Source organism: Leptonychotes weddellii, chromosome 6 (assembly GCF_054177405.1).
Source record: "Leptonychotes weddellii isolate Sample4059 chromosome 6, ASM5417740v2, whole genome shotgun sequence".
NCBI classification, from domain to species: Eukaryota; Metazoa; Chordata; class Mammalia; order Carnivora; family Phocidae; genus Leptonychotes; species Leptonychotes weddellii.
Window position 1 is genome coordinate 45,789,334 of NC_138374.1, and position 25,324 is coordinate 45,814,657.

The 25,324-nt window shown below is 43.3% G+C and overlaps 1 protein-coding gene across 4 annotated transcripts in view; it reads right to left on the reverse strand.

The window, feature by feature from the left end:
* The window catches only part of LRMDA (leucine rich melanocyte differentiation associated), a 973,173-nt gene that overhangs the window by 429,664 nt on the left and 518,185 nt on the right, over positions 1-25,324 (reverse strand). For 3 of the 4 annotated variants that reach the window (XM_081824061.1, XM_081824062.1, XM_081824059.1), the window contains exon 3: positions 9,100-9,231. In XM_081824061.1, coding sequence (XP_081680187.1) covers positions 9,100-9,231 — 132 coding nt within the window. The remainder of the gene's footprint in view (positions 1-9,099; positions 9,232-25,324) is intronic. The other variant, XM_081824060.1, reaches the window with a different exon arrangement.

The window sequence follows — 25,324 nt, forward strand, 5'->3', positions numbered from 1 at the left end:
GGGGATCCATCAGATGTTCCAAGGAGCAGCAGGACTCATGCCTATCAGGCTGTCTAGGCCCTAGTGCCAGGGGGGCAGCCAGACAAGCTGATCACTCCCACTGGCCAGCACAGTGTTTCTTCCAAGGGACTGCAAGACAGAGGGCTGCCAAAATGATGCTGACGTATTGACCTGGGGTGATTCAAATTATTTATGTAGACAATGGCCCTAGAGAACCTAGGGGAAGCCCTTTCCACTGTGGATGAAGAAGTCCAACCAAAACCTACTGCTCTTGTAGGGACAAACTCCTTAAACTTTGGTTATTTTTCATCTACTGTATGAAGGTGGGAATGTGAAGGAATGGAACTCAAAACTGGCAAGATTTTTAAGTTGAGGAAATACGGGGCAACTGAGCTGGACTGAAATCCCAGTTATTTCTCAACATTAAATGAGCAGTGATGGGCAGCGTCCCATGCCACTGTCCAGGGAAGCAGGCTTCATATGTAAACTTACCAGGGAGCTAATAAAGCTCATGTGTGACGGCTCCTTGCTTACACAGGGCCCTTGCAGGGATAATACAGTCTCAGGGTCATATGTTTTTGTAAAATTTGCAAAAGTAGGTTAAACTGCAGTCAGTTAAGATCACTGTCTCTCTCCACTAAAGTGTGTGTGTGTGTGTGTGTGTATAGTGTATAATTTATATAATTACATAATAAAGTTATAAAAGAATTGGCAGAAAAAAACAGGAAAATTGTTTTTATATAGGCATGTCCAATATAAAAAAATTTGTTACTTTTCTAAATATTTTTATATTTGTGTTGTCAACTTAAAAGTTTTTAATTTGCTTTGATATATTGTATTCCAAATAAACATTCATCTTCAAGCCTAATTTTGCATTCATAATAAAGTAGTCTTTGCCTTTAAGAGGGTATCCCCAAATTATGTAAGTTTCACACTCAACAAAATCTGGATCTGCCCCTGAGCTGGAGGTTGTGGAAATGTGGACTCATTCAAATGTCTTGGTGATGGAAATTTCTTGGGCAAAAGGTCTATAGTCCTCAAGAAGCTTCAGCCGTCATGTGTCAATGAACTCAAGGAAAGGAGCCTGCCTCATTTAGGGTATTTTGAGTGGCAGAAGCTACCCCCCTTCTTCAGGCCTTTCAAGTACCTGCTAAATGATCACCTGGACTAAGTTAAGTGGTCTCCCCCAAATCCACACTAGTCAGAAATCACTAGCACCTACTCCATGGATGCTCTGGACCAGAACTTCATCACTACGTTGATACCACCACCGGAGGATAAAAGACAGGAAGGAGTTTTAATTGGTTTCTGGGTCTCCCGGGTCAGCAAGGACAAACACAGCCCTGCCTTGCCTGGTTGGGAGCTCTGAGATAGAATTTGTCGCATTCTTGCATAGAAAATGAACCAGAGGCAATCAGCAGCAGGAACTTGGTGTCCCTGACTCACGAAGACCAGGGCAGTAGAGATACTTTCAGGGATGCTTCTAAGGGTGACATTTTTCCCTCCATTTCTAAAACGTGAAGCTATCTGGCACAGTTTCAACTTTCTTCAGCTGGATTCTAGCATACACCTGGCTTCCCTCATCAAATCTTCTCTAGAGTACTTGACAGTTATATTTTTTCTCAGTGTTGTCTCCAGAAAGTTGCCATTGCCAAGTCCAGATGTCATAGGTTCGCTTGCCAAGGGAGACTTTTTGCAGAGGGCCCAAGATCAAAGCAACATCTTGCCTTGAAAGTCTGGAGCATGAAGGAGGAGGGGAGTCTTCTGGTGTCATGTCCAGTTGCACAGGTCTGAAGCTGTTTCCCAGGTGAAAATGGGCATGAACCCTCCCTCTGTGCTCAGGCCCAGGTCAAAGGGCAGCCCCCATACCACCTGGGAGGGTTTCAACCAGTGCTTATCCTAATACAGGATTTCTGAATACTAGCTACACATTCTGCACAATCTATTCTCGAAATATCGCATCTAAACAATAATTTAGGAAATGGGGGGTCAAAAGTCACTTAGTCAGTAAATGGAATAGTCTAGATTCAATCTGAGGTTCTAAAGAAATTGCATTTCTAGGAGTCAAGTGACTCGTGATTTCCTAACACAAAAAGGAATTTAAAATGCTGAAGTATGAGGAGTCCTTTACGCTTTTGTGGGAGACCGTAGGTACAATCATCCAGCTGTGTTCTATACTCAGTTACTTCCAATTTGGGCTTCTTCATTTAAAGCGCTGAGACTTCCACTCCCAGTAAAATGTACCAAGAAGTTGTAAAGGCTTTGGGTATTAACAAAGTTACGTCCCATGTATACATTATGCCATTTAAATCTGTCAACAATACTCTTTTAAGTGTCCATCGCCCATTTTACAGATAAAGAAACTGAGGCCTCAGACAAGGCACAGAGAATTGCCCGAGTAAAACATTAAATTGCTGTGGGAAATCTAGTCTGGCCTTGGGCTCAGCTCACTGGTCTCCTCACCACAGCCCAGCTGTACGACATGTCACACTATCCATTCTTCCTGTTGGTACTACAATACACACTGTCTCCTCACATCTGTGCTGAAGCAAACAGGTAGACAGGAGAGAATGAAGGAATTAAGTGTGATGTAAAATGAAGTCAGCTTCTCACCTTTCCTCCACCCACCCAGAAAGGGAAAATGGGGGAGAATCATTTGATTGTGCAAAGTGTCTATCTTTTCCTGACATTTCAGGTATTCTGTTATTTGGGGTTGGGTATTCAGACATGATAGAGCTGAGACCATTACCAAGTACCCAACCCTACTGGAGAAGAGCCAAGGATGGTGTGTGTATGCACGTGGGTGTTTATGGATGAGAGAGAGAGAGATAATATGAGCATTGGGAGAGATAAGGTCAACTCTGTGGCCAGTGACTACCAGGCCAGTCTAAGTGAACCAAAGAAGAAGAGTAAGATAAGCTACGAACCCAGAGATGAAGAGGTAACATGGGAAGTCCAGGCTTTAAAGTATCCAAGGACAAGACACCAGCACTGAGAGCTGAACAGAAGTGGAACAAAGGGCCAGCAGAACAAAGATGGGAGGTCAAGTAGGAGGTATGCAGCCTGGAAGTGTGGCATGGGTCGGCTGAGAAGAAATTTGCCAAATGCTGGGTTTGGGCTCTGAAATCCCTTTCATGAGCTCCGCCAGCAGCTGGGAGCAGGCCTGGCACAGGAGGGGCAGGGGCAGGGCATGCACAGGCAGATGACTCCCCTCCTGCATTTTGGCTCCTTTTCTCATGCACTGATTTTCCCTTCCTTGGGTTTCAGGGTCTGGGGTTTAGAATTAACATGCCTGGGTTCTAGACTGAGCCCTCAGTGACTTCAAAAAGTTCATACTTTCCCAGTTTTTTCATAAAGAATCAGAGTATTCACCAGTGGTATGCAACTCACAGAATGATAGGAAGGTAACATTAAATTATAAAAGTCAAAGAAGCATTCTAAGTCTATATACTCTGGCCTCGGTTATAATGCGGCCCAAGTAAAATCAAGTAAGCTTACATAATTCTCTAGGATAATAATAATGACCGTTAGGTAGAAATTAGAATGACCCTCACAACAACCAATGGGGTGGATACCACTGTTGTCCCAATTTTGCAGAGGAAAGCAAAGCATTGAGATGCTAAGTAACTAGCCCACGGACACGCAGCCAGGGGCAGAGCCAGGATACAAGCCCAGGAAGCCTGGCTTCAGAGCCTGCTGTCAACCACTATATGACACAACCTCTTTCCAAAGGATAAAATCAGCCCATAATCCACGTTCACAGGGCCCAGTAACAGAGCGTTGGATGGACATGCCTAATTGAGAGTAAAACCAAAATGGAAAACTCTACATATGCAAAAACCAAAAACCAAAAACAAAAACACCAAAAATTAAAACCAAACCAAACTTTACAAAAGGACTTCAGGTAGAACCCCATTTAATAGTAAGCTTTCTGATATATTTAAAATAAGATTCAATTTCTAAGAAAGTCCTAATACTTACCTTTGTAGAAGGTCAGCAGTTACTTGATTCTAGGTCTCTCTCTATTACAAATAGGAAATGAATTCTTAAGGAGACGAGACATCAAGGTCTGTGCGTAGGATTGTTATAGGAACGAGGCATGCCTCTTTGTATACACACCTGTATAGTCCCCTATCATACTGGTTCTACATTTGGTATGTGACTGGCTTTGGCCCTAGGGCAGCAACACCCAAGATGCAAATAGGGCTTGAAAAGTATTTGTACATTTGGGCTTTGCTCTTGGAACACCTGCCCCATGTGGAGAGTCCTGTGCTATCCTACTGGAGGCATGTTGTTCAGCCAACAACCAGGACCAACTTCCAGACATACGAGTGAGGCCATCTCAGACCATCCAATCCCAGCCAGGCCTCCAGGTAACTGTGGCTGTCTAAGGACCCAAAGCAAGATCCACAGAAGAACCATCCATTTGAGCCCTGCCCAAATAGCTGACATGCAGAATTGTTAACAAATAACACAGTTGTTGTTTTAAGCCACGAACTTTTGAAGTAGGTTATTATGCAGCAAGGCTGATAGAGCCCAAATCCCCAAGGCATTTCACGGAGTAGCAATAGCAGTTTGGAACAGAGTAACTGTTGAAAGAGTCTGCAGTACTTTCAAGACAATAGGAGAGTCAGTTGGCTGAAAATGTGGAGTCAGAAATATTAGGTTAAGAGAATGCCATATGGTATTACTCCTGCTTTTACCTGGCCTTCATTCTCTGACTTCTGGGTTAAGTACATGGGAAAAGTAAGCCAATCTTCATGATCACACCAGAAGACCAGAGGAGAGAGAAATCATGCTGCATCCTGAAAGAGTCAATTAGTATCTTTTTTTATCTCCTGGTAATAAAGTACTCTCCATCAGCACAGCAATATACCTGACCAGTTTTACAGCTACACATTGCCTTCTGCTTCAGTTCCTCCCCTACCACTATCATTTCTCCCTCAGCATTACTGCTACAGATTGGAGAGGCTGAGGAATGCAAAGGGAAAAGGTTTCAACCAAAGACAAAGAAAATCCCTCAGCTCTGTAGAGCCAAGAATCCTGCTAATCTCCTCTAGTGATAGCAACACTGAGAATACAACCATCCTCCAGCCCAATTTATTCCTTTAAAAATGAGAAACATATATACAAGGGAATATTACTCAGCCATCAAAAAGAATGAAATCTTGCCATTTGCAACAACGTGGATTGTGCTAGAGACTACTATGCTAAGCGAAGTCAGTCAGTCAAAGACAAATAGCATATGATCTCACTCATATGTGGAATTTAAGAAACAAAACAAATGGGGGTGCCTGGGTGGCTCAGTCGTTAAGTGTCTGCCTTCGGCTCAGGTCATGATCCCAGGGTCCTGGGATGGAGCCCCACATCGGGCTCCCTGCTCCACGGGAAGCCTGCTTCTCCCTCTCCCAGTCCCCCTGCTTGTGTTCCCTCTCTCGCTATGTCTCTCTGTGTCAAATAAATAAATAAAATCTTTAAAAAAAAAAAAAACACAAAAAACAAATGAACATGGAGGGAAAAAAAAGAGAGGGAAACCAAGAAACAGACTCTTAACTATAGAGAACAAATGGAGGGTTACTAGAGGGGGGGTGGGCAGGGGGATGGGTGAAACAGGTGATGGGGATTAAGGAGTGCACTTGTGATGACCACCGAGTGTTGTAAGTGATGAATCACTAAATTCTACACCTGAAAGTAACATTGCACTGTATGTTAACTAGCTGGAATTTAAATAAAAACTTAAAGGAAAAAAATGAGACCCTTCCTACACAGTAAAGGAAACCATTTAAAAAATGAAAAGGCAACCTACTAAATGGGAGGAAATGACTGCAAATCATATAATTGAAAAGGAATTTCTAAAATATATGAAAAACTGGGGCACCTGGGTGGCTCAGTCAGTTAAGTCAGTTGACTTCTGATTTTGGCTCAGGTCATGATCTCAGTGTTGTGAGATCAAGCCCTGCATCGGGCTCCACACCCAATGGGGAATCAGCTTGAGGATTCTCTCTCGTCCTCTCCCTCTGCCCCACCCCCCACTATTGCTCTCTTTCTCTCTCTCTCAAAAAATAATAATAATAAAAATAAAATAAAGGAAAAGCTCACATAACTCAATAGCAAAAAACAATCTGACTTAAAAATAGGCAAAAGATCTGAATAGACATTTTTCCAAAGAGGATATAAAGGTAGCCAACAGACACATGAAAAGATGCTCAACATCTTTTGTGTATATACATATATATATATGTGTGTATATATATACACATACACAATTATATATAATTTATTGTATATAATTAGCCATGTATATATGTATATAATTTCTATAATTTCTATAATTGCATATATATATATAATTTAACCATAAAAAAGAATAAAATCTTGTCATTTGCCACATGGATGAACCTTGAGGGCATTATGCTAAGTGACATAAGTCAGAGAATAACAAATACCATATGATCTTTTATGTGGAATCTTAAAAAAAAAAAAAAAAAAAAATCCAGAATGGATTCCTGTGCATTTTCAGCATATTCTGTGCCAGTTATGAAAATGAGCCCTCTAAAATGGGAGACAATAATGCTTAGGAAATTCACATGAAGCATGAATCTTACTTATTAGTCTAACCTAATGAGACTAATCAGGTATCCTGTCAATTGTCAATATTTACATCAATATTTACTCAATGTCTCCTCAAATGTCAGCAGTAACAGAGGAAAGTAATACTATAAGCTACCTATTTTGGACACTTAGGTATCCAACAAATACTTTTCATTGATTGATTATTATACAAATCACAGGTTGATTAAAAAAAATCACCCATGAGTTCATCTGCAAACTGGGATTATGTGAAATGATGTTCTTTCACAGTTGGCGTGCTCCTCTTTTAATTGTTTTTCTCAGGCTTGTGCTGAAATGAGCTTACATTTCTTAGTATGCACCAGTTAATGCGACAGAGAACTGGCCAGGAAGTTGCTGAGGGAGAAGAGGAATTGAGTTTGGGATTAGCATTTGTCCAGCATTTGCCAGACAAAGTCCTTGTGGGTTGGTGTGTGGGCTATTCGGGAAGTCCTTCTCATGGCACCGTTTCTTATATTGTCAACTTGACAACATCCCAGTGCAAAGGCAGCTGGTTTTCAGCCATGCAGAAACCCGTGTTGCTCACATTATCATGGCACTTTGAGTCCAACGTTCAAATAAGGCTTTCATACGTTCCTTTTTTCTTTTTCACCAGTCCTAATAGGCAAGTGGAAGCTGTGATGTCACACATACATACAAAATGAGAAACAGAGGCTTTCAAAGGCTGACCTGTCCACAGCCACATAGCTAAATATGATTAAGCTGACTCCTGAACCCAGTCCAAGGGCTAATACTTTACAACAGTGTGGGACACAGGATATAAGCACTGGGGCCCAAAGAAGGAACCTTATCATCCAGTTCTATTCTAATAATCCTTCTGTTCTTGATTGATTTAAGAATATCATCCAGTCGATCACCTATGACAGTCAAGGGAGCCATAAGACACACTGACTGTAACAATATTTAGAACAAGGACTAGGAAACTTGGTTGACCAAAGGATAGGAGAGGAAAAAAAAAATCCACCAATACCGCATTATGATAAAGACTGATATTTACTTGTAGGCCCTCTCCTTCTACTTCTATTAAAGTGCCAATTTATAATTGCCACGGTAGCATATTTTACCTAATAAGGAAAATACTGTCTTATGACTTGAAATATAAGCAGAGGCTAATAAATGATCTGGCCTATCATTCTTAAAGCAGACATATGCATGCATAATAAATGTAACATATATATATATATATATATCTGGTTTTATTTCACACTCTAGGGAAAATGCCCTGATCTCTTTTTCACTTCTAACTTACTATGTGAACATGAACAAGTGATTAAACTACTCTAGGTCTGAAATGTTTCACTAATAAAACAAGGTGATTGTACTTCAAGTCTGAGGCAACACAGAAGAATGGAAAGAATTTTGGATACGGCCACAGTTGAGGCTAAATCTGGGACCTAGCATTTTGGTCAATGTCTGGCTGTGGGTCTATACTTCACCTCTTTCCTCATTCAGGTAAGTGGTCACCTTCTGCCAGGGTTTGGTAAAAATAAAAAATAATATGCTTAACATTTATTACCCAGCACCGTGCCTGACCACAGCAGTGCTCAATAAAGAACAGTGGATGATAATCATTCATTCATTCATTCATTCGTCACACAAACATTCACTGAACCTCGGCTCCATACCAGGCATTATTCTATGTGTGAAGGATACAGGAGTTTACAAAATGGACAACACTCCCTGCCTCTCAGCTCGCAGTGTGGCAGCAGGGAGACCCAAAACTGTACAGAGGAGCTAGGTGCCTAATGCTGCAGAAAGCTTCCAATTCCATTTTCAGCCTCTCTATAGAATCCAGAACAGTTCATCCCCCTGAGCTTCATCCCAGGCTGGCCAGGTCCTCACCGACTTAAGGAGAAGGCACGCAATAGAAATCCAGCTCTGTTAGACCTCTCTCATCACCATAGTAAAGCAAACACCACGGAGGGCAGAGCTACGCCTGGGCTTCACACATATCTCGCATCTTTGCCCCTTCCCCCGTTCCTTTGCCAGACCTGTTCCCTGAGCCTGAACCAGAGCCTTCCAGAAGCCTCCGTGAAGGCCAAGTTCGCTTAGAGGCACCACTCCGTACTCTCCACCAGAGGTCGCCCTCCCACACAAGCCCAAGCCAACAGAACCCGGCTCTGCCTTCTCGGCAGCAGTGACATTATTTTCTTTCTCTATTTTTATCTATTAAAAAGATTTCTTCACAGCCATAACTTAGATCTCCACACTAAAATGGAGCAACAGGAAGATATAATGGTGCATTTCATTTATGAATGACCTATAATAAATTACTCTGAAGTGTCCCGAGTGCCAGAAGACAGAACGCTTTGTCTGCCCATGGACTGCATTTCACATACTTTAATTTAGCTGACACATAAAACTCATTTGACATTTCGCAGGTATTTGTGTGGGGCGGGGGAGGGGGGGTGTGCCGCCGGCGACCACTGCGGGGCAGGGCGGGGAGTGGAGGCAGGGGGCAGAGCCAAGGATATCTGGTTCTTGTTGAGGGTTAAGGTATGGAGCCTGGGTAACCCTGGCAACACGAGGTCGTTCCCGAGCAGATTGTTGTCCAAGATGAGTTCCTCCAGGCTCCCGAACGCGCTCAGTCCTTCCAGTGACCTGCAATGACAAAGGCAACAGGAAAAATGATCCTGCACTAAATCAGGGAGGCCATTATGAGCCGAAATAAATATTTTAACCTTCCCTTTCAGGACTGGGAATAGTTTGGGCTTGGTGCCTGTCAGCAAAGTGAATGACAAGAATTAGTAGCAGGAGCTGGGGTGGGGGCGGTGGGGGAGAAGGGGCCGCTCGCACTCACCGCATCCTTCACGCATTGCCAACATGAAGGATGAGGGTCACTTAGTGAGTAGCCAGGATCCAAAACAAAGGGCTTCAGATACGGCCTGCAGGATAAATTTGTCAATGTCTTGTGCCTTCAGGCACCCAGCCTCGGCTGACCCTAACCTCCATTCCCAAGATAAATAACTCTGTCACAGTTCACCTTCATTCCCTGGACACAAATTTAAGTTGTCATCCATCATTCCTGCCCAGAAATATCATACCCCTCTTACAATAATAAATATAACTTCAAGTATCATTTCTTAGCGGTTCTCCTCTGCACAGTCCAGGAAAAGGCAAGGAAGGCTTCCTTTCTCTCCCTTTGCTGCCTTTGACTTTTTTCCCCCCTCTGCTTTTTTTCTTTACTAATCACTTAATTTGCTTCTGCTCAGTGTCCCTGTGGCTGCCCCCAGAAGGCAAGGCATCTGCAGAAGCACATGATCACTCCAGTCGGAGAGCACTGTTTCTTTTTCTTTCATGATTTTTCTTTTTGTTTTTGTTTTTGTTGGAGGGGGGGCAGTGGTTTAAGGAAGGAGTTGGGGGAATTTCTGTTTCAATACTCCTGGCTTGAAGTTACGGTTTTAATTTATGGAAAGTGGATTTCTCACTTTATTTTTGAAAGAAGCGTGGAATGGCAGCAATGTAGATGTCAAGGCAGTAAATAATCAAGCATCTGAAAGAATTAAGCACCCGGCTCAGGGAAAAAAAAAAGTACCAGAAAGGGAAAAAATAGCCTTGTTTTTACACTTAGCTGAAAGTTAACTCTTAACGTTATGGGCTCAGGAGTGTTGAGGGGGGGCGGGGGTGACTGCGGTGAGGGGCAGTTGTGCGCATGTGCTCCCCGGGCCGCTCACAGACGTTCATTAAGGAAAGCCGCCCGGTGGAGGGACTTCCACAGACGCACATACTCCCAGCTCGTTCACCTGCCAGACCCTAGAGCCGTGCTGAGCTTGCACAGGCTGACAGCTGAGCTACGACGTCGACCCGAGGGCGGACTCGCACGGGATCTCCTGGCTATTCTATAAAATGTGACCAATCACGGAGATGTTGTCTACACTATTCATTCATTTACTGATAGCATGTCCATCACAGACCCGCCTGCTTGTGTGGGCAGCGCCCGCACAACTGATGTGAGTGTGAACTTTAGCACCAAGGCTCTCTCTCCGGACAGCTGCATCTCCCTTGTGGGACCTCTGCCCAGCCGACTCCAAAATAGGGAGTCAATGCCTGTGAGTCACTGAACCCCCGGACTCCACCGGGCCCAGAACTCCCTCAGCAGGTCCCATTCCTGCCTGATTCACCCCCAGGGCCCCCACCCCCACCCCAGGGCCCAGGACCCTGACCACCTCTAACTCCTTTTTTTTTTTTTTAAATGTTTTATTTATTTATTCATGAGAGTCAGAGAGAGAGAGAGAGAGGCAGAGGCAGAGGGAGAAGCAGGCTCCCCACCTAGCAGGGAGCCCGATGTGGGACTCGATCCAGGACCCTGGGATCATGACCTGAGCCGAAGGCAGACGCTTAACCATCTGAGCCACCCAGGCGCCCCTGACCACCTCTAACTCCTAAGACCAGCACTACCTGCTCCACAGTAGAAAGGCGATACCGCTTAACATTTGAGGGTAAGGGTCAATGGGGTTATTGTGTTTCATTTCTTCCTCCTTTCTCTTCTTCCTCATGTTTCAGGGAGGCAAAACACAACTCACACACATGGAACTTGGGACTCTGGGACTTTACCTCAGCTCTACCATTTACTTGAAGTATGAATTTGGGCACCTCAATAACCCAGCTGAGCTCCCTCGTTCGTTCTGTGTGGCTTCCAGCTCACAGGATCTTAAAGAATACAAGCAAAAGACTAACATGTCACTAGCAAATGCTGGCTCCTTTCTTTTCCTTCCTCCTTTCATTCATTGATTTTTCTGGTAGCTGTGACCCTAGAGTGTGTATTGCGGTGGGGGGAGGTATGTTCTGGAGGCAGGGGGTGGACAGACGAGCAAATATGCCAAGGTGTGCAGCCAGTCTGGCTTCTGCAGGGAAACTTCGACCTCTCCTGAAGTCCCTTCCTCCATGGGGGTTAATGAGTGATGATCCAAAAGTGCTTTTCAGGACGAGGAGGCCCTGTTTACTACAAGGGGAGTTAAGGCCACCTCCCTTCAGGGCGCCTTATGGATGGCTAATAAGTCCTTTGTGCACAAACATCAGTTGGGCTCTGGTCAAAGGCAGCATCCAAATACACATTGTTCCCGAGTTATGTTATGCAAATATAATACTCTTATCATGAGAATCAGCAAATGGTTGGCAACTGGCAAGCAAAAGAAAGCTCCCTTCCAAGAGTGCTTTGGGGGAGGCAAAACACAAAATGACACAGCATGAAGAGGGACAAAGCGGAGAACACCAGAGGGAGTGCCCACAGAGCCGCCTTTCTCAGGGGCAGCCTCTGGGGCAGAGTTCCATTCTGAGTGAGACTTCACAGAAGAGCCGGGGAAGTTCAGGCTCAAATCCCCTGTCACCTGTCTGGTTGTAAGACTCTTTTTGCCATGTAATGTTATTAGCTGCTCAGTAAAAAGGGAATTGTGTTATGTGGGCGGTTGCTAATTAATAAATCCCTGTCTTCATGTCATCAGTGTAGTGTGCACTTGGTGATTTAATCAGCTAAATTCAGAGCTGAGGGACTGGGGACAGGAGACAGGGTAGTGAAGGGTAAAACTGGAGAGGACAGGATTTCTGGGGCTTGGCTGGCATGCAGAGGCCAATGAACACGCACCTGGGGGATGCTTTATTTTTTACTTTTTAAAAATCTGAGTTCTGTTGTTATGGTTGTTGCTGTTTTCGTGGAAGGAGTAGAGGAAAGAAATTATTTGCATCAATCTTTGCGTTCACAGCTCTATATACAAGATGCCTATACAAAGATGTGTGTGTTGTTAAATAAAATGACAAGGCAAACAAGGCTTTAAGGATCCGCACAGATCTATGCTGTTTAATGGGGCAGCTAGAAGAAAGATGACGGGACTGCAATTTCTCTGCTATCACCTTCTGTGTGGACAGCAAAGTGCGCCCCAGACCCAAGAGCTCGGGTGCAGGGGGTGACTGTCATTCGAGAGTTACTCCTCCCCAGCCTGGTTTGCAGTCTGCAGATAGATGTTTGAGGGCTGGGCTGGGCTGGGCAGGCGAGGCAGACCTGTCTGCCATGGTCAGGGGCTGGAGAGGGAGGACAAGGCTTCACCCATTAGCTTGGCACAGGGAGCTGGAGAGAGGTCTTCCCAGCCCAGTAAAGAGACACCAAGGGCAGGGAGGCAGACCCAGATGTGTGCGGTCCCTGGGTCTGCCCTGTGGCAGGTGGTTTGCTCGGGGAAATGTAATCAGCACCTCCGAAGCCCATCGCAGGCTGCCTGCCTCCCGCTTCCCCAGCAGGAAAGCTGCCCGTGATCTCACCCACAGGTACCATCTAGGTTACCTCACTCACAGGGCTCTCAGGCTGGGCTACCCCAGGAGCCGCTGCGGCTGCTGGGAGAGTTCCAGTGCCTTTTCCAAAGTCATATCAAAATGACAAAACATCACAACGCATTCAGCTCTAGCGGATTCAAACAGAGAGAACTTTTAAGTTTCCACTGTAATTAACCCTATCCTCGTTAAGATAATTATGATCAAGCTTCCTGTCACAGTTAATATCCCAGCATCATTGCCTGTGGCTCACACTCTGCCCTCATTAGCTTATAAAAACAGCGGCACTAACCAGGCTGCCACAGCCCTTTCCAAGATAGGCCCGTGGTTGTGAGCTGCTAAAGAGGGGCCTCGGGCAGGGCAGCAGGCCCCACAAAGGGGTGGCTGCTTGAACCCCAAACTCTTCTGCTCCTGGGTGGGCTCACACTCAGCAGCCTTCATTCTATTCCCAAAAGTTAGCCACTTGTCAGAATGGGGAAGGAGAAGGGCCAGGACCAAAGCAGAGCCGGTAGCTTTGGGACAGATGAGCTACTAAACCATAGCAACCCCTTCCTGCCCTTTACCCAGCAAAAACCCAGCCAGAAAAATCACCAGAGGACACCTCCAGGACAACTCCCTCCATTCAAGAACTGCCAATCTTATTCCTGGGGTATAAGCTGTGGTAAAAATCAGATCCCTCTTTTCTCAGCTCTCAGCCTATTCCAAGGATGATGCTTCTGCCTAGCATGACACAGTCAAGGAATGCGGACACAGTTAACCACAGATCCTAAGAAGACATGTCTCTTTCTGTGGAACCATAGCTGGCCTCAAACCCAGAACCAAAGGTCAGGATGTTCTCAAACCAATTAAGAAAATAAGATGTGAACTAATATCTTTACCTACCCCCTCTACTATATCTATCCAGGTATCCATATCCATAGTTTTATAACTGATAAAATGGGGAGGCTATGGAAATTCAAGAGGACCTACTCTGTCTGTCTGCCATTCACCACACTGGCTAGTCCTGTAGACCTGCCAGGAATGGCCAGAGCCTGCTCTGTAATGGTCTTTCAGGATGACTTCCATCTGCCCGGGGCCCTAACAAAAAGGGATCTCAAGGAACTTCCATAATACCTGGAAAGTTGTCAAATGCACAGTGAGGGCTCAATACCCCTTTGTCAACTGACTACTGCTCAGCTCGGAGCCTAGGAGCTGCTCAGAGAAAAGCTGACAGTAGGATCCCAAGGGCAGGACAAAGAGCAGGCCTCAGGGCAATCCCTAGGAACGTAGGAGGGCAATCCCTACGTTCCCATTCCTTCAGAGTCCAGAATGCCTCCCTCTATTCACCCTGAGGCCAGCATCTATGACCAGGCAGAAGTGACATCCAGTGAGTCTGCACCTAGACACCAGAAATGGTTATTAAACTATTTAATCACTTCTTTTTTAAAAAATGAACATTTTATTTATTTATTTGACAGAGAGAGACACAGCGAGAGAGGGACACAAGCAGTGGGAGTGGGAGAGGGAGAAGCAGGCTCCCCGCTGAGCAGGGAGCCCGATGTGGGGCTCGATCCCCAGACCCTAGGATCATGACCTGAGCTGAAGGCAGATACTCAACTGACTGAGCCACCCAGGCACCCCTATTTAAATACTTCTTTACCATTTGGAAATAATTGCAGCTCTGAGTATCCTGAGTGCTCCTCCTGTTACCCTGGCCCCTCCTTGGAATCCCCAGACCTTTCTGCAACCCAGCAACTGAGTGGTTAATGCCCGCCACAGCAAGGAGCCTCTAAGGACCCTGCTCCAGCCAGGATCTTTCTGATTAGTGTATCTGTTAAATAATTTAAATATCACCCTTGAGAGCAGAACACCAACTCTCGTACCTCTCTTATGAGCCCCGCCATGCCAAGTGCGGAGCCTGGCACACAGCAGGTCCTTGGCAAATGTGTGCAAACTGACTGACCAACAGAGGCCATGACCAAAGCTATAAGGACGGGACAGGCAACACAGAGTTATATGCAGCAGGATGAAGGAAGAAAAAAGAATGGGACAACTGTGATATGACTGCTTATGTCCCAGAAAATGACCCAGTGGCAGCATTTTAGAAAATACCATTAATCCAACCACATGAGAGATATTCTTTCTTTGTCATAAAATTCTTTTTATAGCCCACGTAAATGGTTATATATATCTATAGTATATTACTAGAGAGAGCATATTATATATTATATAGTATATACTATAGTATATTACTAGACATAGTACTATATGTACAGCTGGATCTATATATTTTCTACATAATTTTCTGTCACTCAGGTCACTGAGCCAGGGATAGATGTCCAACTAATAATATAAATCAGCTAGTGTGTATGGTAAGTATATTAATAGGGGATGAACGTGTCTAAAACAGATGAATGTGAAAGAGGCTCATGGCTATGTAAGACCCTGTATAGTGACATCATACAACTGTATATCATATGGAATTTGTCAAAGTCACCCCAAAGCCCTACTAAGTTCCCTGTCGGGATGGAAGATTCCTGAGCTGCACAGAATACAATTCAACACTAGCATACGAGTCCAAGACCAGCCAAAAATCCAAGGTAGTTGACTAGGTGTTTGTTAACTCTAAGCAGGTTCAAGTCTGAGGCCGTCATGCACCATACCTAAATAATACTAAAAAAACGGTTACATATGATCCCTAAAGAATTATGGAAAATGCATAAGGTGCTAGAAGCCCAGAACTGGGTACCACAGTTGCAGTTATTTGAAAAGTGAAATAAGATTCTTCACTCTTTGGATTCATAAATTCATAGACTTATGATATTCCAGTCAGGAACTGGTATTTGTTTGCCTTAGGACAATGTAAATCATGTTTCTGGTCATGTTACCCTTTTTACTTTTACTACCAGGAAGCTCAGAGATAAATTGTGACTCAGATGTAAGAAGGTAACACCCCATAGTTTCTATATCTGCTTTCTAACATCACAGTTGAGGCTTTTTTTTTTTTTTTACAACATTTATATTTTATTTATCTATATGTTTTTTTGGGTTTTTTTTAATTTTTTTTATTAGTTCTAAATAAGCTAGTTCAAATCCTTTGTAAAATGAAACAGGAGATATAGACATACAAATTTAATATAGCATTGAGTATCAAACAGGCAGTTTCTGTACATTAAGAACAAGTTCTGTGAGACCAGCTACTAATGTGGACAGTTGACTAGGAATAAAGATATATATTGTATCCAGATTTCAAAAAGGCTTTGAAATGATTCCAATGATATCCTTGTGACACAAGAGCAAAAAGTGAGCTAGAAAATGACAACTTCAGGTAGAGTCATAACTGGTTCAAAAATATACCTGAAGAATACCAATTAATGGCCCGGCTTGCTCCGGGGAAAGGTTCTGGGGACTTTGTTCCTCTTTTTTGCCAATGACTTGGTTAAGGACATGTTCATCACATTTATGGAGTCCAAGACCCAAGAAAGCTATTCAAGAAGATACAGTAGGATCCAAAATGATCCTGTTGAAATCAACCCATTGTTTCAGCCCAACAAGATGAAACTTCCCATTATTTAATGTAAAGACCCGAATATAGATTTAAAGCCCAACCACCCCAAAATACCTATTTGAAGAAAAAATTAAAAGGCAGATGTAAATTGGGGAAAACCTTTGCAATCTCTCTAACAATCTAAGGTTTAACATCCTTAATATTAAAAGAGCTTTTGAAAAGCATTAAGGGAAAGCTGAAAGTCCTAAGAGAAAAACAAAAGACATGGAAAGACAATACACAAGGAATGTATATGGTCAATAATGGAAAGGTGGGGTAATATTTCATCTTCATTGGGAATCTAAAACATTCAAATTAAACAAGATATTTTCATTTAACGAGCAAATACATTGTTTCCTTAAATGTTAGCACAGTCTTGTTGAAGTAACAGACCAACACAACACTAATGGAAGAGTGAAACTGTTATACCCTTTCTGGATGGCAATTTATATTAAAAGCCTTAGAAATGAAAAAAAAAAAAAAAAGAAAGAAATAAAAAGAAAAAGAAGTCTTAAAAATGATCACCTTTCATCCAGTAAGTCCAATAATTTATTCAATAAATATCAAAGAAGTGTTCATGGTTTAAGTATGTTCACTATAGCATTATTTATAGTAACAATGTAAACAGGCTTATATGCCCAATGATAAATGATTACAGAAAGCTCAATATATCCGTATAATGAAATACCACGCCATAGTTAAAAATGATATTATAGACATATATCTACTGACCCAGTAAAATTGTCATGCCATCTATTTAAGTACCTAAAGTTATAATACATGTAACACATGCATATATAATCTCATGCATGAAAATTAAGTCATCTATGTCTCCCCTCCATTCCCGGCACAAATTTTAATTTGTACCATGTTTTCCATGGTGATGGTTAAGAGTCATTAAAGTAGTCTGATGTTTCTAGTTTATAAACTACTGTTAATATACAATCTTGTACATAGGGACTTTATGACAGTTATATACGTACACATGTACACCTCAATCCATACATGTATTTATATATCTGCATACTGATACAGTGATCCCAGATATACACCACTAACTCCTGAGTAATGGTTATTTATAGGGTGTTTTTCTTCTCTTTTAATGTTTTCACTAGTTACTAGATTTTCTGTGATAAGTATTTTATAATTAGAAAAAAAACTCCAGTAACTATTACTTTAAATAAAATAACTCCCCAAACACGAGATGGGGGAGCCTTGGATAAAAAAAGTGTGTATAAAGGAGATATGAATCAGCAGAGTGGGGCTGCCTCCACAGAAGAGAATCTGATCCTACTCTACTGGCCCTTAAGTGACTCCACTTGGAGCTTTGTTTCAATTCTGAATGCCAGACTCAAAGGGGCATCAGTACTCAGAAATACCATAGAAAGAGACCAACCAGCTGGTGAAGGGTGTTAAGAAACAGTGATGGAGACAGTCAAAATTATTTAACCAAAAGCAGAAGAGACTTCATTGTTTCAAAGTACTTAGTCTCTGGCATTCTAGAAGGCAGAATCAGAAACTATTTGGAGAAAATAATACAAGTTGGAAGGAGAGGTCTTGAATCAATTTTTAAAAACTTACAAAAACAGAGAGCTGTTCACCAAAGGATTGAGCTGCCTTCTGAGTATATGTACTTGATCAGAGGCTAGAGTTATGGAGAATGTTTAAAAGAGATTTCTGCATGGAAGATGAGATTTGGTGACTCTAATATTCTACCAGATTCTGTGCCTAACAAACTGGAGCTCCTTCCTTTGTAAGTAAGGTTTACAAAGACTGCCAAGAGCTGCTTCTTCCCTGCCAGACAGCCTCGTGGAAATAGGGCAGCAGACAGTTCTAGCTCTGTCATTCTCTATCACACTAAAATCTGTGCCTTTTTCTGATCCTCTCACTTGGACTTTGTAAAGCCTCTTTAATGCTTCCTTAACTATGGGGATACCTCCATAATTAAAAGGCACATGTCAACACACTGGCCTCTTATAGCCTGTAAACTAGATGTCAAAGCTGCAGTTCTAAAATATAACCTGTCACGGTCTTCTTCATAGACTCATAGACTTTGAATTCCAGGGAAATTTTAGGGTGCTCCATCCTCCACAGAAGGTAACTAATGACTAGAGAGGTAAAGTGGCTTACCTGAAAGCATATATAGTATCCAAGCCATGTTTAGAACCTTTGGACATATAGTGCAGTGCTCCCTCAACTGAACTATGCTAATGCACCTGTAAATAATTTCTAGTTGAGATCTGGAAATGGAAATTCACCACTGCCACATCCTTTATCCAAACACTGTGTATAGCTTTGTGATCCATTCCTTGTATGTCCTCAATCATACCAATCAAATGAGATGGTCTTCAAATTCCTTTGTCTTTTTTCTACACTCCCTCCTGACCCTCCTAGAATAATCCCCTGAAGAACTAATTCTTATTTTATTATTTATCTATTTATTTATTTATTTATTTATTTATTTTAATGGGGGCACTTCATGAGGTGAAGTATGCTTTAGGTAGAGCTGGGTTGAAATTCACCAGCTAACAGTCTCCAGTTGGCATGTACCTCTATAGCTCATTCATTCATTTCACTTCATTCATTCATTCACCAAAAGGTACTGAGTGCCAATCCTGTGCCCAGTACTTTGTTAGTCTCTGGGGCTGCAAAGAGGACTGCGGCATGCTCCCCGACTTTAAGCAACGGATATAGGCAGGGAAGGAGTTATCAGATAGTGCAGTGTAATGGGTTCGATTGGGATGATCAACAATACTCCAAGGAGGGGAAGGGTTAGGGAAGGTTTCAAAAAGGAAGTGGGCTTGAGCAAAGTCACAATCCAATTGAATTCTAATTCTGTGAACATCTTCTTACACTTTATGCCAAATTTGGTGGCAAAGGCACCTAAGAAGAAGAGATAACTAATCCTGGCATTCAAGCAGTTGCCATTTCAAAAAGCTAACCTAGCACAAAAAAGCATGTGTGTGATATGCACTTCTGGTATGGCAGGTTCTCAGTGAGTGCCTACATCTGGGGCTACAAAGGCTTGATAAATCCCCGTGGATTTATCATCTATGGGAACAGAGAAAAAAGTTGGACTTGAACTGAGGAGGAGAAATCATAGAGGACTGCACATTATTAAGCAGTGTGGGCAAAATGGGCTCTAGAAGTGGAGAGGAAAGAAATGAGGGGGCCAGGGGTCACCATTTTCGGCGCACGCCTCCCCTGTTTGTCCTTAAGTTATTTCAGCAAGTGAGTCCCTACGGACAGAGGTGAGAACCAGGTACCTTCCCCAGGAACATGCTGGATGCCTCCATATCTTGTTGCCATCACTCTGTCCATCTGGCTGTCCTCCATGCCTCTCAGTGAATCTTTCCTGCATTTCTCCCACCCTGGTGATAGGGTTTGGTCTGGGCTTTGACTATGTCTCTAAAATTATTTTGATTCACGGCTTGAGATTTTACAAAACCACACATGCAAGCATGGAGCCTGTGGCCTCGGGATCTTGTTTGTTTTTAAGAGTCTAAGAGTGAGTTTGTTTGGCGGGTTCTATAAATGGGGCTTTTCTTTACTAGAGAGATGTAAGGGAGTGGACATGGTGTGCTGCAGCCGCGGTATGTGTGCACGTCGCCATGGGGTGGAATTCAGCGCCTGGTGGGGGAGGCGCCCACAGCCATTGGGCAAACATATGTTGGGCCAAGAACACAGCTCTTCAACCTCATGAACTGTTTGCTTGAAAGATAACAGTGTCTCTTCCACACAAGCCTTTCACCACCCTACATAAAGGGAATTTTTAATTCAACAGATGGTGTCTACTCATTGCAAACCAACCAGAAAGGGAGACATTTACATGGCTGTGCCTCAAGGCCTTAGGGACCCAGAGGGGCCCTAATCAAATACTTGCCCAAAGACCAGCTCCCCATGGGCAGGGCCCCCTGGAATGGAATCAGGCCAGGAACACCAGCAAGAATATGCCAACTACTGATTCTGTGAGGTCCCAGTTGGCTGAAAAAGGTGAAAACATGTTTTCTGTCCCAGACTACAAGATAGCTTTATATCTCCTGAAGGAAAGAAGGGCCTGGGTGATATGGTCACCTCCAAAAGTGGCTCACAACTGGAGCCATTTCCCTTCTTTCCAAACAGCCCTACCTCTGTGCTTTGCAAAACCTTTCAAAGAAGAACTTTGTTAGGTTTGCACTCCATTTCATATAATGGCACATTCTGGCCCAAAAGACCCACACCTAGCAGAAGTAACAGTTTTAGGGACAAAAAAGACAGATCAAATGCTTGCAGATGTGCAGCAGGATGAACAAGAGATTTTCCTCAGACTCAATGAAGGTTCTTCCATCCCCATTCTGCCTCTTTGGTTACTTGACTGCTGCTCTTGGGGGTAGAATGCCATGGTGGGGTTTTCACAAAGAATGTGGTGTTTGAATGGAGACTACCTTGTCAACTCACTGAAGCCAAACACAAATGTGGTAAATAGACACACAAAGTAAGACCACTGAATCTGGGCGCATGATCTCTGTTTTCAAGTTCCGGATGTAATTTTCTCATCTATTATAGTGGGAGAAAAATCCCTGACCTACGCACTTTGCAGTTATTGGAATAGGGAGGACATGAGATAAGGTATCTAAAAGCAAGCCTAGGTAGATCAGGATTTTTGATATTTAAAAGATTGTTTTTGAAAAATAAAAAAAGTGTGTATTTTATTTTCAAAAGAGGTAATTAGTTAACCTCAGATAAAGAAACATGTAGCTAAAGCTCTTAAAGACAGACTAACATATATTCAGGACCATCGGACAACATAAGGAAATGCCAGCTTATGAGAACCTCTGTCTGAAGAATGACCAGGGACCCTGATTCTTGCCCTGGTCACTACCTTCCTGCAGTCAAAATCCTTGCCCTGCTCTGGGCCTCACTTAACTCTTTTGTAAACTGGGGAGGCTGGACTCAGTTATCTTAGATGTCTGCTCATGTGCTAACATTCTCTGCTCTAAAGTGGTTTGCAGGAAAAAAAACTCCCAAATCAAGCTAAAGTTTTATCCTTACCTTAGTTATGCCATCACTCAGTAAAAAGTTGAGCATAAATGTAGCTGGCCATCCTCAATCTTCACATGGCCAAAAAGATGGAGGTTGGAGGGTAGCAGGGGGAGGGGGAGAGTTTCAAGTCTCAAGTATGAAATCTGATTAACAAAATATTCTGGGAGGGAAAAGTTAGGGGAGAAAAAATTCTCCCTCTGCCCCCTGCATTTTTTTTTTTTTTCCCATCTTTCCTAGCATCCAAGACTAGGGAGTGACAGGCTAAGTGACACAGTGCTCAGAGGGCAAAAGATAAATGTTTGATGAATTGGCCATTGGTAGGGAAGTGATGGGCTTTCTATGTGCATAATGGCCAAGCTGCCTTTCCATGCCGATCGTCTGCCAAGATAAGAAGCCATAATGAATGGACCTTGAGATGCCCTGGACAGAAGGAGTTTTAATTTGACTGGTTTTAGTAAAATTAATTTTAAAAAGAAGAAAATGGCAGAAGGAAGAGAAGAACAATTTGGAGAGACCAGAAAGACTGAAAATTACATATATCCAGAGTGGACACTAACCACTGGTTTTTCTACTCTTTGTGCTAGCCAGGTCAGCAGAGGAAGAAATTGATTTCGTTACATCTATAAATCATCATAAAGCCTTTATGTGCCCAGTATTGTGCAGAGACACTTGAGATACACAAATTAAATGGCCTGGCTAAACAGAAAAGTACCTTAATAAGTACAGAATGGATTATTCATTCATTCATTTACTCGTCCTTCAATGAGTATTTACTGAGCACCCCTTATCCAGGCCTAGGGTGAATGAAACAAGTCTGCTCCCACCTGTGTGGAGCCTGATGGGCTAGGATTTTCTAGCAAAGTGAGGAATACTCTCCTGGCTCAAGAACTCCTACTTTGCTAGATGCTCTCCTGCAGGGGGCCACGCCTGAAAGTCTTGGACACCTCCTATCTCCCAGGTAGCTCATTTCCCATTTCCATGTTTATACCCCAGTTTGGGTCCCCTTGGCTTCACCAAGTTTACTAGATAGTTTCCATCAGAACGACACATTGCTTAATGAAAACACCACGATGGCATTCTGGTGCCTAGAGCAGAGTCAATCTAACCAGGGGCAAACAGGAGAAAAGAGGCTCATTTTAGCCCTAGGAAAAGTCTAGCTATGCCCAAAATTAAATTACCTTGTGGACCTTGTTGGTTCACTCTTTTTTTTTCATATGCAAAACTTGGACTTGGAGCAGACGATTTGCTCCATCTTTTCACTGACATTATTTGAGGGGTTGTATGGCTCAGACACTCTGTTAGGCCTAGGAGGGCAAATACAATTAAGATATTATCCTGTCCTCGGGGCGCCTGGGTGGCTCAGATGGTTAAGCTTCTGCCTTCGGCTCAGGTCATGATCCCAGGGTCCTGGGATCGAGCCCCGCATCGGGCTCCCTGCTCAGCGGGAAGCCTGCTTCTCTCTCTCCCACTCCCCCTGCTTGTGTTCCCTCTCTCACTGTGTCTCTCTCTGTTAAATAAATAAATAAAATCTTAAAAAAAAAAAAAAGATATTATCCTGTCCTCAAGGGGCCAACGATCTCATGAAACAAGGGCAAAAACACAGTTAAAACACAATGAGGTTTAAGTGCTCCTTCTGCCTTCAAGTGACCATAAAAGATCTCTAAGGTCCCATCTAATATCCAAATGTCCTAAGATTAGAGCCCTAACCTCCATTTTTTCCTTTGATTTTTAAGACAAAGTATAGAATTACAAAGAAGTTTGGTTATCCAAGCATTTTAATGGTCACTTTCCATGATACCATGCATTTCCCAGTGTTAGGAGAAAGAATCCTATGCAAAATGCAACATTAAAAATGCCCCCCCCACCCCGCCTTTGAGGGTATACATTTTTCCATGACTGCAAAAGGAAAGTCACTCATTACTAAGCAGCTCAGTGAAGCTCACACTATTGGAGAATATAAAGTTTTATGAGCAGGTCTCTCCTTCTCTCTCTGGATGTAAGTGAGAAAGTGAGTGAGAGAGAAAGCTGGAGAGGTCTGGCTCAGGAGCCCAGGGTGAATTATAGACTGCCGCTCAAGATTCACAGCTCTTCGTGGTAGGAGGTTAATATTCTCACATGTCATTAGGTCTGCTGGCTCTCCTGATGGTTCATTGAAGCAGGCAGCAAATTATTTCCTCATGCTGCCGAGGACAGCACACTTCAAAGCAAGGGAACTCAGGTCAGGATAGGCCTCCGGGTGGATTAATGACTTGGGATCACCAGGGGTTGTCTAGAGGTAAGAATGGGCCTGAAGCTTTTGACAATGCTAACTTTTTGATCCGTCTTGACCTGGCTTTCAAGCCAGACCTCCAGATTTTATTCTTATCACCTTCTAAGGACCTGCCAAGACCTGCGGGAAGATGGAATAACCTGTCTGGTCATTTTACCTTCACCTGAAATGCCTCCACCTGCCCTCTGCTGTGGTACATCTCACCCACGGTTCCAGGTGGAGCTCACAGCCTACCTTCTCGGAGGACTTTTCAGCCTGTCCTGGACCTGGCTGGCCATGGCTGGAGTCCACTCCCAAAGCCTTCTACTCTGCATGCTCCTTCCATCACTGATCCACAGATTTGGTCTGCTCACCTATGGTCCTACGTGTCTTACTGTTGTCTCCTTGGCAATTAACTAAGCTACAGGACCACAAAGACCCCTCCTTGCATCTCCCATAGTGATGGCTAAGTAGGAAAAGAGGAAAACCTACCCACCCTAGATATAGGCTCAAATCCTGATCCTGTCTCCTTTCCAGAAGAAAGGGCCAAGAAGAGCCCCAGAGATGTTTATAATACAGACTCATGAATTTATTTGTTTTCAGGTAACTTGGGAAATACCACTTCAGTTCCAGCTCACCCAATCACTGTATATGAACAGACCCCTTCCTTTCCCTCTCTGAACCTCAGATTCCTCCAGAGTGGAATAAAGGGGGTGACCATATCAGTGTGTCTAGAAGGGTGGCTTATGGAGCACATGTATCAGAATCTCCTGGGATACTTATTAAAAGTTGAGGGGCGCCTGGGTGGCTCAGTCGGTTAAGCATCCAACTCTTTACTTTGGCTCAGGATTGAGCCCCACGTTGGGCTCTGTGCTCAGCAGGGAGTCTCCTTGAGGATTCTCTCTCTCCCTCTGCTCCTCCACCACTCCCTCTCTCCCTCTCTCTCTCAAATAAATAAATCTTGACAAGTTTAGATGCCAAGATCCACCCCTGACTTACAAACCACTCTCTTTGTAGGTGGGATCTGGATATCTACAGTTAATTCCCCACATCACTTCTATGCATGACAAAGTGTGAGAACCACTGAGGGTCCCCAATTCAAACACCTCAGGGGCCAGTCAGGTGACCCACTGTATTTCAATGAATCCAAGGTTATTTTATGTATTAGCAAGAGAGAAAAACCACTGTCAATTAAAAATGACCCAATGTTTCCTACCTTAGAATGCCTCAGGAACTCTCTTCCTTTCTTATATCCTGCTTATGGCTTTGCAAGAAACATATTCATAAATCAAGTTTGTTACTCTGATAAATACTTGCTTTATGCTATCAAGTGTATGCCCTTCCCGCATGCACAATCATTTCGTCTTTCAATGCCAAATCACAGTGAATTCTTAATGGCATGTGAGTTATCAAAAAGGTATATAAGTCAACTGGACTGAAAATACTAGTAACTGTAACCAAGCCGGAAGGTGCAATGACAACAAGCCCACCACAACGGCCTCTTGGCTAATGACAATTTTAAGAAGCCATCCATTTTGAGATGGAGTCAGAGACGTTGAGATGTGGGTGGGGAGGGGAAAATGTGCATTTTAGAGATGCTGAAACACAGAAAATGCGGAGAAGACAATAAGGAGCAGGGA